The sequence below is a fragment of the Lampetra planeri genome, unplaced genomic scaffold (assembly GCF_965212315.1).
Source record: "Lampetra planeri unplaced genomic scaffold, kcLamPlan1.2.h2 scaffold_1514, whole genome shotgun sequence".
Classification (NCBI taxonomy): Eukaryota; Metazoa; Chordata; class Hyperoartia; order Petromyzontiformes; family Petromyzontidae; genus Lampetra; species Lampetra planeri.
In genome coordinates this window covers 1-15,965 of record NW_027614237.1, presented here as the reverse complement: position 1 = coordinate 15,965, position 15,965 = coordinate 1, and the positions used below count along the sequence as shown (strand labels likewise).

Here is a 15,965-nt window from a genome sequence, read left to right as displayed (position 1 = left end):
CGGCGAACAAAATTCTAAATGTGGATTCAGACATGTCTGACCGGTTCGTTTCTCCAGAGGAGACATGGTAAAGGCATCCTCCGGGTCAAAGGTCATTCTGGGCTCAGACCACCGTCAGCTGATCCAGTGTTTGTTCTGGTTCTGGTTTGAAGACGGTGTGATGGAGCTCCAGTAGGACGACGGGGACAGATGGAGCTCTGCTGGACGGACGAGACGGAGACAGGAGGAGGAGAAGAAAGAGGACGCCGAAAGAGACGGAGCAGGTTTGAAAAAGGAACGCAGCCGACAGATGGGAGGATGAAACACAAACAACAGCAACAGAGCAAAGAGAGACGGAGAACGAGGACGACAGGAGGTGTCGATGGGAGCGGGTTAATGAGGGACATGAAACACACACACACACACACTCACACACTGCTGCTCCTGCTTTACTCTGTTTGAATGTTGGAACATTTCTCTTAACGTGATCATTCACATCCTGATCGATCTTCAGATTAATAAAACAGTCTGAGGCCACGTCACCATGGAGACGAGTTCAGGTGAATCAGTAGTTTTCGGTCTTTGGACCTTTGGTCTCCATGGAGACGAGTTCAGGTGAGTCAGTCGTTTTCTGTCTTTGGACCTTTGGTCTCCATGGAGACGAGTTCAGGTGAGTCAGTCGTTTTCTGTCTTTGGACCTTTGGTCTCCATGGAGACGAGTTCAGGTGAGTCAGTAGTTGCCCCAGGGTGAATCAATGTGACAGGGCTGCTGCCACTTGGGTGCCCAGAGCATAATTGCTTTGTGATGCACCCCCCCACACACTCACACACCAAAAAAAGCTTCAGTTTCAATAACAACACTGACAATATCAAACAAATGGGGAGAAAATCAAAGATGAATTCCACCATGGGCGACACGGTGGGGCAGTGGGTAGCACTGTTGCCTAGTAGTGATAAGGAGTCTGCATGCTCTCCCCATGTATGTGTGGGTTCTCTCCGGGTACACCAGCTTCCTCCCTGCTCCAACAGCATGCGGAGGTTAACAGGTCACCGTAGGTGTGAATGTGCGTGTGAATGTTGAGTGTCCCCGTCCAGGTTCAAACCCCAGTGACGCCCGCGGTCTGTCAGAGCTGTTGTTGTTGCAGCTGCGTTGTGTTCAGACGCAGTCGTGTATCGTTCCATTCTCCTGCTGGAGTTGCAGTTTGCTGCTTTATTTTGAAAATTGCCCGTGTTCTTTGTTTGATTTGATTTAGATCTGATATGAACTCAATGAAATCACATTTCTTGTGATGATGACTGATCATTTTTCCATTCTTCTATTTTGTGTGTGTGTGTGTTTACAACAAAGCGTCTCATGCCGACGTGAGGGGACGTGACTCTGACTCTCGTCATACGTGAATGTCCTCCTTACTGAAACAAACCCGTGTCGACGTGGGCGTCAGATGTTTGCCGACTCAGCCGGTTTCTGGTCCGTGTGGCGTTGGAGGCGTGAATACGTGCAGCATCAATCATCACCCTGACACTGTGACCTCTGAACTCCTTGGTATTGTTCTTTGTGGTGGAGCTGCCGTCAAATGGGGCTCCAGCGCCGACACGTGAACGCTCACAGAGAACAAATGATTTGTTCCGTGTGCGATTTGTTCATCGGCTCGTGTGGTTTTCAGCGAGACGACGACGCGTCACGACTGGAAACGAGTCGTAGTCACGTTCCTCTGATCCGTGGGGAACACACGCCGGACGCAGCGTGGGCGCTCGCGTGGCGACGCCGGCACCCAGGGGACGCCGTCCATTAGGCCCCCGAGAGTTAAATGAGGCGTGTGCGCTGGCAGCGCCGCTCACTTCACGTTAACATTAACAGAACTCGTGAATATGCAGCTGGAGCTCGGACCAATCACACGCTTCGTCTGAACTAAAGGACAGTTTTCCTTCACACTTTCCTTGACGGTCAAAGTGTGTGTGAACGCTGCTGTGGCTCAGCCCCCCCCCCCCCCATCCGCTCCACTATACCAGTGTGAAGATAGGAGGTCCAGTTTCTACATGCTGCTACAACAGCAGCAGTCGTCAGGGCGACCTGAGCAGTCCAGAACCTGTACTGACTGGGATCGGTGGACAACATGAGGAGCAGCAACCCCAACGGCACCCGAAGGCGGCTGGCCTCTGCGTGTGTGTGTGTGTGTGTGTGTGTGTGTGTGTGTGTGTGTTTGTGCCCTGTTCACACTCTCACTCCCCAAGACACATAAAACCACTGAAATGGCCTCAAAGAGCAGATTGGTTGCCATGACAACTGGCATAAAGAGCAATTAGTGAGTGATTGAAACGTTAACTGGCTGCTAACGGTGGAGCAGATCAGTGTGGTTCCGGGCTCAGACACTGGATGGAGCGAGTTCAGACGTCCTCCGTCCTTCTGTCCAATCGTCCACGTGGATCAAACCTGGGATCCACGTACTGTCTTCCTTCAGGTGTCATGGCCCCGCCCCAAACCTCTTCCCCTGAGTTTGTTGGTTTAAAGTCCTGAGAGTTTCTTCTTCTTGCAGATAAACGAAAGTAGTCTGTCTGTCTCTTAGCTCCACCTTTAATCTGTCCTGAGTTCCGTTTTTTTCCGTTCTCAATGTTTTTCTTTGCTTACTACAACAACTCCAACAACTCCAACAACTACTTGAACAACATCTCTAAGTGAGGGGATCTTGTTGACATAGTAACTACAACAAGATCTCCATCAGCTACTTTTTTGTCATTAATCACATTTTGTTACATTCTGTTTGCTCGTCAGATAGGAAGTGCCACTCTACCGTCTCTTCTTCACCGTTTTTGGTGAATTTCAGCTCCACATACAGGCCTAGACGATGAACTACATGCCCAGTTAGTCCATTTGGATCAAATATTTTAGATCCAGAACCGAGGAAGACGCAGGAAACAAAGATGGTTTTGGTCCGTGTGGACGTGTTTACTCACCTGACTCTGTCTGAATCGGAAGCTGCAGATTGTCACAGAACCCACCGGAACAGCGGCGCCAGTGTGTACGCCTCCACCGCCGGGGGCAGCGCTTCTGCTTGACAGACAGATGATGATGATGATGATGATGATGATGATGATGATGACATGCTGCCACAGCGACGCGACCACTCTGATCGTGGAGGAGGAGGAGGAGTCGGACTGTCACTATGACAACACCCACTGCTGGAGTTGTACCTCAGCCACTCATAGCACTGGCTGTACCTGCTGGACGTTAGCATGCTAACATTAGCGCTGCAGTGACAGAACAGTTTATGTCCGTGACTGTGTACAAACGACAGGATAAAAACACCCGTTTTTTTGGTCGTTTTAATCAGGACGGCGGCTGCAGGTTGAAGAGGAGAAGATGGACAAGGGGGAGATTGATGAGATCAGCATCAGGACACATGTCAGGACGACAGCAGATCCTTTAGGAACGTCCTCAGGTGCAATAACACCTGATTGATCCTAAAACCCCTTTAACACCGACAGTGTCATACTTTAGAGAACCTTAATCACTATTGTCACTGTCAGAAAACAGTTCCTGAAAGCTGAGAAGTTCACGACTCACTGGCTTCCTGCAAGAGAGTGAATGGGATTACCGTAATGACAGCAACTTGGCTGTTGTCAACTGTCAGGAACCGATGGACGTTTTCTCCTTCTACTAGCTCCTTCTTCACACCAGCTAAAGGAACCGATTGACACTTCTCAGCTTTCAGGACCCCTTTTCTGATAGTTGTGTAATTACGGTACTCCAAAGTATGCTGGCGTGAATGTAGCGCCGGTGATACCATGGGTGTTAAAGGGTTAATGAACCAATCACAACCCTGACCTCCTGTTGGCCGACATGAACCTGATCACTTCAATTAATCACGTGCATCATGTGATCCCATAGAGACTGTGTTACCATGGAAACCCATCAAACTCTTTAGAAAGGCTTTTTTTTTTTTGGACGTTTTAGAAATAAGAACAAAAGCCGAGGACGAGCCCGATGCCTGATTACTGCGGCTGTTCTGCTGCTTTGTTGGTGTATTTATGGAACTTCAGCTGGGAGGCGAACTGTCGCCGGGAGGGCAACAGACTCCCCTTCCTCTCTTTTCATCTCTTTTCACTGCTCCTCTCTCGTCTTCTGACAGGTCTCACAGCCCCCCCCCACCCCGGTAGGAGCACGAGCTGTAACCACTGCTGACAGCCGAGCTCACAGGAGTCAGAACTTTTGCTTCAGAGGAGGATTGGGTGAGGAAGGTGAGTGGAAGTGAAGGAGGAAAAAAATCATCATCATCATCCAAACCAGCACAGAACAGAAACCTGTGGTTCTGTGGGGTGATATCAGGGTCGCTGCAAGACAGTGTGCTGCCCCCCTCTTCCCCCATTTATTTATAATTATCAGTGTTCCAAAAGAACTCAGGTAACTTGATCAAACTATAGAACAACAATAACAACAATAGAAACAGATCAAATCCACCAACAACACTATTGTTGACCCCGAATGATGAAATCATTCATTACCTCCTGTCTGTCTGTCTGTCTGTCTGTCTGTCTGTCTGTCTGTCTGTCTGTAAAATAAATGAAAACGTTCTGAACGGATTCTAATGACATGTTGAGTAGATGCTGCTAATGGACCAGATGATTGGATGTTGGTGGTGTTCTGGAACCTTCTGGATCCAGGAATCTGTTGAAGGATTCTTCCTCTGTCTAGATTAGAACTCCACCATAGCAGCAGTGGACTGTCTCTGTGGGCCAGTGGTTTGAGGGTCTGTCTGTTGACCCAAAGGTTGGGGGTTGGAGCCCACCCAGGGATGTTTTACTATTGAAAACTAGAGGTCAGAGGTCATGTAACACAGTGTCTTGTGATATTGTTAATAACTATTGACTGACATGTGAATTCATTATAGGTGATCAATGGATGGAGGACGATGATGTTGGGTGAGATGATCTGACTGGAGGAGAACTGAGATCACAGAGGGATTTTCGACATCTTTTTATGGTTGTGATCATTTTTCCATTCTTCTAATTGTTGGTGCCCCCTCCACCACACTGGGTGTAGTTCTCCTGATGTTTGAAGGTGTTTGAAGCGATTGACACTTTCAGAGGGAGATAGAGCCTCAAAGCGGCGGCCGGAAGGGAGGAGGAGGAGAGCAGAGGAGTGGGTGAAGTCCCTCCGCCCCTCCTCGGTTCTCGTGCTGAAGTAATTTCCTGCTAATGTGTTGTGTTATTTCTGCTGTAAGTGCTTTTGTTCAAGCTGCTGATGTAAACGATTCGACAGAAAGCAGCTGACAGCGCTGAGCTGGATTTGAACCGAGGACCTGAGAACCAGCAGCCGCCCGCTGGCGTTAATGCACATGATGAATAAAACAAAAGAAAAAGTCCCCTCCGCTGCTGATCGGCCATTTTCACCCTCACTGGCAGGACGCCGACCTTTGACCTACTGCAGGTGACCGGGACAAACGTTTAGACGTTGGCTTCGTCAAGAGGTGGCAAGTTGTTTGATGGTCAACCTGCTCTGCTTTAACCGGGACGACGCCTGTTAGCAGTCAGACACGGAGGGCGTCTGTTTGATTGCCCGACCCATAGGGGGCGCTGTAGCCTGACGTCTCCGCTCCAGAAACTGGCAGGAGGCGATTTTTGACAGAAAATTTGAGAGAAAATGATGGAGATGTTGTTGTCGTTAGTGCGTGAACAACATCCCGCTCACTGTCGGTCGCTGGAGGGAAACCAACAAATAACCGAAAAAAAGACAGCGAGATTCAACGCAGAGCTACAAGTAGGACAGACGGAGAAGAAGAAACACTCAGAGGTCCACGTCAGGTCAACACAGAATCCTAAGAACTGTTTTTATTCAGTGTTACTGACGTCGCTAAACAATCTGCTCCTGAAATCCACTGTGTAAAACCTGGATTGGTGCCTGGATGTCGTCCTACGTCGTCCTTTTCCTCTTCTGTGTCCGTCCGTCTCCTAGCTCCATGTTCAATCCCACCGCCGTTGTTTCTTTGGTTCTCAGTGTTTTTCTTTGTTTCCTTCCTTTTGGATCTCGTTACCGCACTAACTACGACTAATTTCAAGTGAGGTGTGCCCACTAGTTCATGCCCCCTGGAGGCTAACGGCAGCGCCACGCGCCGTAAACGAGCGCGGTCCACATGAGTCCGGGATGGAACCTGCTGAGCGGGCACAAAGCCTCATCATTTATTCATCGGCCCCGCCTCCTTCAACAGCATCATTCTTTCATGAGCCAGCGGCTAATTTCATGTACACAAGCAGAGGATGTGAGCACAACAACAGGCACGTCCATGTCCGACAGCCGTCGGGTTCACGGGGCGAGATGGGGGGTCGGTGCAGACCTCCAGTTTCAGAAAACCACCATGAAATGTGTCCAACACTCCGAACATGAAACACTGAACCAGAGTTGAGTAAAGTTTGGACCGTCCTCAGTGAACGACGACAGGCGCTGTGGTACAGGAGCTGACCTCTGACCTCCAGGCTCCACTGCTTAATTATCAGACTGGGAATGACAACAAACATCTTAAAGACCCAGGGGCCCCACGCCCTGTTGCCCTGATGGTCGATCCGGCCCTGGTCGCACAGTGACAACTTTTTTAACCTTTCAGCAGTGCTGGAGTGGGACATGTGGAGCGAGCCGCACCGGGGGCGGACGGGCGTCTTCAGAACGTGATGGTTTGTCTTCCATTGAGTCGATCCACCCACGCCACCGCTCGCCCGTTTGTGGAGAGCAGATAAATTAATTAGGAACGAGGAGGGAAGCGGCTGATCGCCTTCTCCGTCTTTGTCTGGATGCTGACGAGCGGATTATCAGCGTCCCCGTTCTTCATTGTATGGACAAACTGTGTGGGAGGGCGGCCATCTTGCAAGTACAAGCGTACGCGAACGCGCGGCTCGACCCGACGAGGAAACAACTGCAGAGATGTGACAGTGTCACATCAAGTTCAAATGTGTCAGATCTCAGTCAGACGTCGTGGGGGGTGGGGGGGTGGGGGGGTCATCGGCCACCGCTTCCTGTGATGGGCGGAGGTTTAACTCCTGCAGGGCGGTTGCAGGACTCACATTAGAACACAAATTAATGATTCACTCATTCACATGAATTATGTAGACACATGAAGGTGATGGAGCAGGTGAGATGGTGGTCTGTCTGGGTGGGAGGTGTGTGTGTGTGACCTGAGGGGGGGATTTATGACAACCTGGCAGAATGTTTTCGTTCTAAGATTTTAAAACATATAGTGTGTGCGCGCTAAGTACTTAGATTCATGTGAGGTAAAGTTATTGTTAATAGATAAGTCACCAGAAACTGACTGAACACCAGTGTGTGTGTGTGTGTGTGTATGGGGGGGGGGCAGAAGGTGTGTGTGTGTGTGAGGGGGGGCAGAAGGTGTGTGTGTGTGTGTGTGTGTGTGTGTGTGTGTGTGTGTGTGTGTGTGTGTGGTGTGAGGGGGGGCAGAAGGTGTGTTGTGTGAGTGAAGGGAGAGCATAGGGGTGCGTGTTTCTGTGTGTGTGTGTGTGTGTGTGTGAGCGAGAGAGAGTGAAGGGGGGGCGGAGGGGTGTGTGTGTGTGTGTGTGTAAAGCGCTGCACACACTCTCTCTCTCCATCAGTCGGAGCAGCAGCTCTGCGGATCTCGTCTCGTCGTCGGAGCCCCGGTGGACGGAGTGTCCGGTCCGGTGGCAGGTGGACCTGAGCCGGTGTCGGTGGATGGGACTCGCCGGTGGTTCCGTGGTGTCGTGTCTGTGCTGCTGGAGGAAACATGCGGCTTCTCAGCTCCCCGGCCCCCGTCGTCATCCTCCTCCCGCGGCTGCTGCTGCTCTTCGGGCTCTGCGGCGCCACAAGTTTTCCCAAGTAACATCCACATCGGTGAGTTGGAGCCCCCCGAGGGTGGGGGTGTGTGTGTTGGGGGGCAGTTTGCAGTTCGTGTGTTACCGACTGAGGAGACGAAGTTAGTTTGTTCGTCACAGCGGTCCGTGAACGCACCACAAACAACCCGGTTTGGATCCGATTCAACTGCGTCTGTTCACATCCGGTGAACCCAGAACCTTCCAGGAACATTTGACAAGACGATGTCTAACTTTCATTCATTCATCATTGCGCCAGTTACGGGTCGTTGTTGGGCCTTAGTGAGGTCAAACAGCACGAGACAAAAGTTGAGGAGGTCAGAAATCGATTGAATCAATCAAACGTTGGTGTTTGTCGTTCTCTGTTCTCAGTGTCACTGATTCAGTGCAGATTGGTCATAAAATTCTTTTCAAAGCAGAAAGTTCGGTTTGATTCAGACGTGACCAGATGTGTGGGGTCAACAATCTGACGTAATGGACTCTGCACGTGGACAGTTCCGTTCGTTATGACCTCACCTCTTTTGGTCAAGGGACGTTTAGTGTCTGTGACTGATGTGTCGGTAGCTCCTGCTCTGCTCTGATGTTGTTGTAGTAAGTGCGGTAACAAGATCCACTCAGTGTTCCCTCACTGATGGAAACAAAGAAAACCACAGATAACCGAGAAAAAAATATAAAACGGTGGTGAGACTCAACGATAGAGGGTAGAGCCATAGGTACGACGTAGGGTACGATGGAGGGAAAAAGGCTTCAGCTGTGTTTCAGCTGTCAGTGGCGTGATCTCAGTCGTTCCATCATCTGACAGTGATGGTGTGAGAGTCGACCAGAGCTGAAGGGGGTTCCTCAGATGAGGACAATTACTGGACAACAGACGCTCGTTATCCTCCCTGACGTGTGGGAACATCTGCCCGCGCCGCTGTACGGACGCCAGGGAGCCCTCCGTCCTGTTTGGATCTGACAGATTCAACATCGTTTAAAGCGTCAGACATCAAGACGAGCAGTTCACGAAAACAGGGCGTACAGCACCTGACTGACTGTTCATCAGGAGCTCCATACCTGAAGGCTGCATTCCAATGGAAACGTGTTTAAAGAGCCTTCGGTCCGCCGGGTGGAACGCAACGTTTGATTCTCCAGTTCTTTACTTCCTCCGACTGTGTTTGCCAACAGGAGGCCTGTTCCCCAGCGGCTCGCACGAGTACGAGGTGTTTCGCTTTGCGCTGGCGCAGCACCAGGACGTCCCCAAACTGGTGCCACAAGTGGACATGGTGGAGACTGGGAGCAGCTTTGCCATGACCTACGCCTGTAAGTCTGTGACCTCTGAACCCTGTCACACCATATTCCATAGAGTACCATAAGTATGTGACTATCTGCGATGAAAATGTCCATCAGTTCCTGGAAGTTGACGAGAGCCATGTTGCTGTCATTACGGTAATCCCGTTATACTCTGGCATAATTGCGGTACTCCACAGTATGCTAGCAAGAATGTATCAGTGGTGATACCATCAGTGTTAAAGGGTTAACCATGGTGATATGTCCTACTACAAAACGGGTTTTGCCTTACTTTGATGTGGAAATACCCATGCACCTAAAGTAATCGTGACCGTGCCTGTTAGCTACAGCGCTTTGTTTTCTTTCTTGGGACCGGCTGGTAGCTGCTGTCAATCAAACATAGACACGCCCCCATCTGCTGTTCATCATAGACACGGTCCCCATCTGCTGTCAATCAAACTCAGACACGCCCCCATCTGCTGTCAGTCAAACTCAGACACGCCCCTATCTGCTGTCAATCAAACTCTGACACGCCCCTCTTTGCTGTCAATCAAACTCAGACACGCCCCCATCTGCTGTCAATCATAGGCACGCCCCTCTTTGCTGTCAATCAAACTCTGACACACCCCTCTTTGCTGTCAATCAAACTCTGACACGCCCCTCTTTGCTGTCAATCAAACTCTGACACGCCCCTCTTTGCTGGTCAATCAAACTCTGACACGCCCCTCTTTGCTGTCAATCCAATCAATCAATCGACACCCCCATTACCTCCAGACGAACCTGTCAGTGGGTTGTTCGATGTCAGACCGGTGTCAGGTGACATGTGACCGTCACTCTGTGTTGCCAGCTGTCAGCTGTCATCAACATCACAGGTTAGCGCTTCAATCGTCTGTCGTTCAGCCGACTCAGGAGCCGGCCGGGTAAGTGGGGGCGGGCTGTAAAAGAGCCGACCGCAGCAGTAAATGGACTGGGGACCAAAGGGACAGAGCACTAAATGGACCGGTGCCCCGGGGGAGCGTTCACTTCACCAGAGGAGCTCTGGAGAACAATGTGCTGACCTTGTTTTGTTGTGCTCCTTGGAACTCCTCCTGATGACCCTCAGATGAGCACGGCGCCGCCGCAGGACGTGTCTCGTCTCACGCATCCCATCGTGGAAAACAAACAAACATCTGCTGACATCTGCAGCTTCCCTTTCACATGGAAACTGAGCATCTCACACACACGAGTATGTCAGACGCTAACGAGCCCCCCCCCCCCGTTCAGACATGTGGTCCTCCATGTGAGAACCAGAACACCTCCGAACGTGATCGGAGTTCAGCCTCAGTGTGTGGATGTCTCCATCTGCACAGACCTCTGCAGCGCTCTTCTTTTTCATAACCCCCCATTTATTCTAAAACCCCCCCACACACACACGCACACACACACACCGTTTGTCGAATGAAATGTAAAACAGACTGAGCTCTCATCCAGTGAGACAGATTCCACGTCGGATGGCTGCATCTTTTCAACGTACGGTGAGCAGAGACTCGTCATCAGACGGTAGAGACTCAGACGGCAGAGACTCGTCATCAGACGGTAGAGACTCGTCCATCAGACGGTAGAGACTCGGACCTGTGACTCCTCATAGGTCGCTTTGCCAGAGGAAAGAGTCGACATGTATCTTGGTTAATCAGAGTTGTCATTGACTCCCACCTTCCGACCGCCGACGTTTTCCCCCGATGTACAACAACAACAACGCCAACGTCGTCCATGCTGTGTTCAGCTGCGGTGGATAGTGAGTCTGAGTGTTTCTTCCTCTGCGTGTGTCTGTCTCGTAGCTCCATGTTGAATCTTGTCGCTGTGTTCGTTTTTTTTACTTCAGCGACTGACAGCGAGCAGCTCTTGTGACCATAGTAACTACAGCAAGACAACAATCATGTTCTCTCACTTTTTTAAGTCACTTTGTTCGGTTCTGTTTGCTGAGCAGACAGGGAGGAGCTCCCACCTCCTCTCTCCTCCATTTCGTGCGAATGTCAGCGCCCCCCTACAGGTCTGGAGATCCACACTTAGTGTTTCTCTGCCTGCTCGGTGATGGCGGGCAGATCGTCAGCGCGCTGGGACGCGGCCCTCAGCTGCTCACCCTGTGGCGTTGGCAGCCGTCTCCGGGCTGTGTTTAAATAAAGCTCAGTCTGACCGCCTCAGGTGGTCGACGTGTCAGACTGGAGGAGTCGGAGGCTGCCGGAACGTTCCCGGTGTCTGATCCTAATCCGTGCTGATCAGTTATTGATTGTTTGGGATTTATTGATTCACACCAGGAAGTCACCGGACTTCAGTGAGGCGGCAGCAAAGATCATACAAAGATCTTACTCAGAATATTGGTCGGAGTTTGTATCAAAATCTCTTTAAAATAAGACACGTCACATGAAAACGTCACTTGTTTTTAGTTGATTTTCACTTGAAATAAACAGGAAAATCTTCCAGTGGATCAACATTTGGATTCTCCTTCTTGACAAAATAAAATACTTGAACAGACACCTATTTTTCTCCCCTCAGCCTCACATACCTGTGTCAATATTCTTATTTTATTTAACGTGTGCCTGAGAGCCCTGAGGTCCAATGCAGCCGTCAAGTGAAAATCATCTGAGAACAAGTTACTTTTCAAGTGACGTGTCAGATTTTCAGCGTAAAGAAGTTTTATGACCAGAAATAAGAGACTATTAGTGACAAAGGCATGTTTTGTGGAAACCAGTCCGACGTCAGACATCATCTCCAGTTGGTAGGAAAGGATGAACGCGTGTCAGCTGATTTGACAAACAGCCGCCAGCCCCCAGAGGTTTGACATCTGGACCCTGATGGAGACGTTGACCTTAACAAGACTGTTCACAGCATCTGCCACACACACCCATGAGGCAGCCGTCTGTCGCCCCGTGGGAGAGCAGCAGTGACACTAAGAGACGATACCTCGTTAGCATGATAGCGCCGGCCCGAGGGCACGCGCCTATTGTTAGCATGATAGCACGGCCCGAGAGGGAGCGCCGGCGCTCATCTGCTCCGGCGGAACGCACTTGTTAGCGCCGCTCCGAGGGATGTGAGGCTGCACACGACGACGATACGTGTGGACGTCGGCCTGCACCTGTTGGCACATGGGCTCACCCTTCTCCGACATCTGGAGACCACGCGGCAGCAGCACACATGGCTGACTGTCCCAGGTTCTCATCCACTTTCAGTTGACTCTCCAGGCTCTCATGGTGTGTGTGTGTTTGTGTGTGTGTGCCACCCCCCCCCAACCCCCCCCCCCCCCCAGTCTGCTCCCAGTTCTCCAAGGGCGTCTACGCCATCATGGGTCTGTACGACCGGCGGACCGTCAACATGCTGATGTCGTTCTGTGGCTCTCTGCACGTCTGCTTCGTCACGCCGTCCTTCCCCGTCCAGACCAACAACCAGTTTGTGGCTGCAGCTGCGGCCGGAGCTGCAGGAGCCCATCATGGCGCTTCTGGAACGTTTCTACTGGACCAGATTCGTCTACATGTACAGCTCCGACACAGGTGAGGGTCAGAGGTCAACCGCATGTAGTAGACACACAGAGGCGTCCCACGGTGACGCCGAGACATTTCCTGACACCAAAGTAAACAGTGAGACATTCATACTATGAGAATGTCATCACAACGGGATCTTTATATATACATTTATCACACACACACACACAGAACATCAATTTCCTGATTTTAACTCACAAAATTCAGTATCTCTAAAAGAACGGAACACTTGTAATCTGACAATGTCGTTAATTACCGATTGACATTCTAAATTATGGACACTTTTATTTCACCAAATAAAAGACAATAGAAAGAACAGTAAAAGAAAAACGGGTGACAGCTTGAAACAGTGTGAGCGTTCAGTTTCAGTGTCTGATGGGAAAAATAGAAAATAAACAGAAAAAAAAACACGACAGGAGGACAGACGGACGGCAGCTGCTCCAGAATCAGACGTCCGACACGAGCCCAACGCTCCAACAGAGCCCATGTGTAATTAGACATGAAACTGACGCAACTGCTGCCGCATCGCTGCACACACACACACACACACACACACAGAGTGAGAGGACAGACACATTGACTGAAACATCAGGCTGTTCCCCCATTTCTTCTCTGTTGACTCTGCTCCATCTAACGTCCATGAATGTCCACAGGACACGTCAAGGATCACAGGTCACGGAACACTTTCATTTCTGCCTAAAATCAGACACATCGCCTGAAAAACGTCACTTGTTTTTAGACATGTTTCACTTGTTTCATTTTCATTTCAAATAACAGATAAATCTGTCAATGGAACAAGTTTTTTTTTTTTTTTTTTTTTGCTCGGAATAAGAAAATTGTGTAAATTTGTCTGATTTGTCTGATTTCACATGTAAGGAGATTTTTTTGTCTGGAAATGAGTCCTTTTGATCGGAAATAAGACAAAATACTGTTGGGTCAGACACTCCGTTTGACCCTTGACCTCGTCCTTCAGGTCTTGGCGGTGCTGCAGAGGATCTTGGACACGGCGGCGGAGCAGAGCTGGCACGTGACGACCGTCAACCTGGACACGCTGACCGAGTCCAGCTTCATCAAGCTGCTGGCTGAGCTCGACTACAAGAAGGAGTATCAGATCATCATCGACTGCGAGCTGGAGCGCCTCAACTACATCCTCAACCTGGTAAAAGGACGCCGGCCCGTGGTTTGACAGGGTCAGGTGGGCGGGGTCTGTCCAGTCAGGCCCCTCCCATCGTCATGGTGGACGACATTACTTGTGGTTTCTAGCGGCGACGGTGGAGGGGAATGTTTCAGGACCCGTCGGTGTGCTGATTGGTTGAAATCCCTCTGACAGGGATGAACATTTGTCTTATTTCTGGTCAAAACATCTCAGTTCTCTTCTTAAAATCTCTTTACACTTAAAGTCAGACACAAAGTAACTTGTCTTTCATCAGTTTTCACTTGTTTGAAGCAGATTTTTCACTTTAAAAAAGTCGAATCTGCCAGTGGAAGACGATGTCTGTAGCATTCGTCCCACCAGCAGACTTTTCTACTTTTTCAGGTGATGGGTTTTATTGTAAGTGATTTTAGACATTTTGACCAGAAATGATCAAATATTCGTAGTAAGATATGGGGGAGGGGGGACATTTGCAGCGCTGACATGGCAGCAGATCTGCTGAGTCAGCATCAGGCTGGTGAGAGGATGACGGCAGCACACCTGCCCTCCTCTTCAGCTCCCTCCTCCTCCTCCCCCCCCGTCATCATCCGTATGAGCAATTAGTTCTTTAGAGAGGAAGACCCGGTCCGATTGGCAGCTGTTTGACAGGAAACACACACTGGTGAATGGGATGAATGTGGTGAAGTGAAGTGTCATCATGAGTGTTGAATGTGTCTCCATCAGATCGCTGCTCAGAAGAGGAACATGAAGAACTACCACTACATCCTGGCCACCTTGGTGAGTGTGTCCTGGAACCTGAAAATGGAAGTGGTTTTTTACACCAATCTTCACTTGTTTCATGCAAATTTGCACTTCAAAGAAGTTGAAATGTTTTTTCTTCTTCTTCTCCAAGCAAAAGAATCTTGTTTTTCTGTTTATTTCAGGTGAAAATTTGCTTGAAACAAGTTAGCTTTTCAGGTGATGTCTGTCCAGCTGGATAGATGGAGGTCCTGACTCTGTGGTGTGTGTTGTGTGTGTGTGTGTGTGTGTCAGGGCTTCATGGAACTGAACCTCACAGAGTTCCAGAAGCTGCCCCAAACGTGACGGGCTTCCAGCTGATGAACCAGTCTGACCCTGTGGTGGAGAAGATCAACCAGGACTGGATGGAGTTTGACAGCAAAGATCTCAAACTGACCCGCAGACGCCTCCGGGTACACACACACCACACACACACACACACACACACACACCTACACACATCCGCGCGCTCCAGCTGCTCAGACTCTGCCGTCGTCCTCGTCTGTTCTCAGTACACCGGAGCGCTGACGTACGACGGCGTCAGCGTCATGGCAACGGCCTTTCAGAACCTGCGGAGGCAGCGGATTGACATCTCTCGCCGTGGCAACGCAGGGGAGTGTTTGGCCAATCCGCCCGCCCCCTGGGGTCAAGGCATTGACATACAGAGAGCACTGCAGCAGGTACACACACACACACACACACATACACACACACTGACGTGCATCACTGCACCGCCTAAATCTGTGTGTGTGCGTGTGTGTGTGTGTAGGTGCGTCTTCAGGGGCTGACGGGTCACGTTCAGTTCAATGAACGAGGTCACCGCACTAACTACACTCTGTCTGTGATGGAGCTCAGCCACACAGGACCCAGGACAGGTGAGAGTCAGAGGCTCGTTCCACTGGTCCACTGGTCCACTGGTCCACACCGTTCAGACAAAAGTAGCACTCATGCTACTTTTGTATGTTCTGCCGTGTTCAGATCGGCTACTGGAACGAGAAGAGAGGCTACGTGAGCACGGCCGTCTACAAACCGGCGCTGGAGGAGTTCTACGGGCTGCAGAACCGGACCTACGTGGTCACAACCATACTGGTGAACACATGACGTCACAGCTGAGGACACGCCCACTTCAGAAAACTCCTTCAGGAGCAGACACAAGAGGAAGATCGGATCAAATAACATACACACACATGTTTAACCCTTTCACAGGGACAGTGTCACCGGAGCTACATTCCCGCTAGCGTACTTTGGAGTTCCGCCTTCAGAAAACGGTTCCTGAGAGCAGACACGTGTCCGTCGGTTCCTCTACCCGGTGAAGAAGGAGCTAGATAGCTAGCGAGGAGAAAACGTCCAGCGCTTCCTGAAAGCATCAGTTTCTGATTGCGCAAATTGTAATTACGGTACTCTGAATTATGCCAGCAGGAATGTATGGGCAGTGTCGGTGTTCGATG

The 15,965-nt window shown here is 50.3% G+C and overlaps 1 protein-coding gene across 1 annotated transcript; it reads left to right on the top strand.

The window, feature by feature from the left end:
* Window positions 1–64: 64 nt before the first annotated feature.
* LOC144739470 (glutamate receptor 1-like) lies at window positions 65–15,606 on the top strand (the record flags this gene model as incomplete). Its single annotated transcript, XM_078622418.1, is given in 13 exon segments — window positions 65–155; window positions 3,309–3,416; window positions 7,646–7,828; window positions 8,971–9,105; window positions 12,356–12,501; window positions 12,503–12,597; window positions 13,563–13,746; window positions 14,464–14,517; window positions 14,773–14,806; window positions 14,809–14,930; window positions 15,030–15,197; window positions 15,287–15,389; window positions 15,494–15,606. Coding segments are annotated over 13 exon segments (1,536 nt in total), but the record flags the coding sequence as incomplete, so codon positions are not given.
* Between the last annotated feature and the right edge of the window lie 359 nt (window positions 15,607–15,965).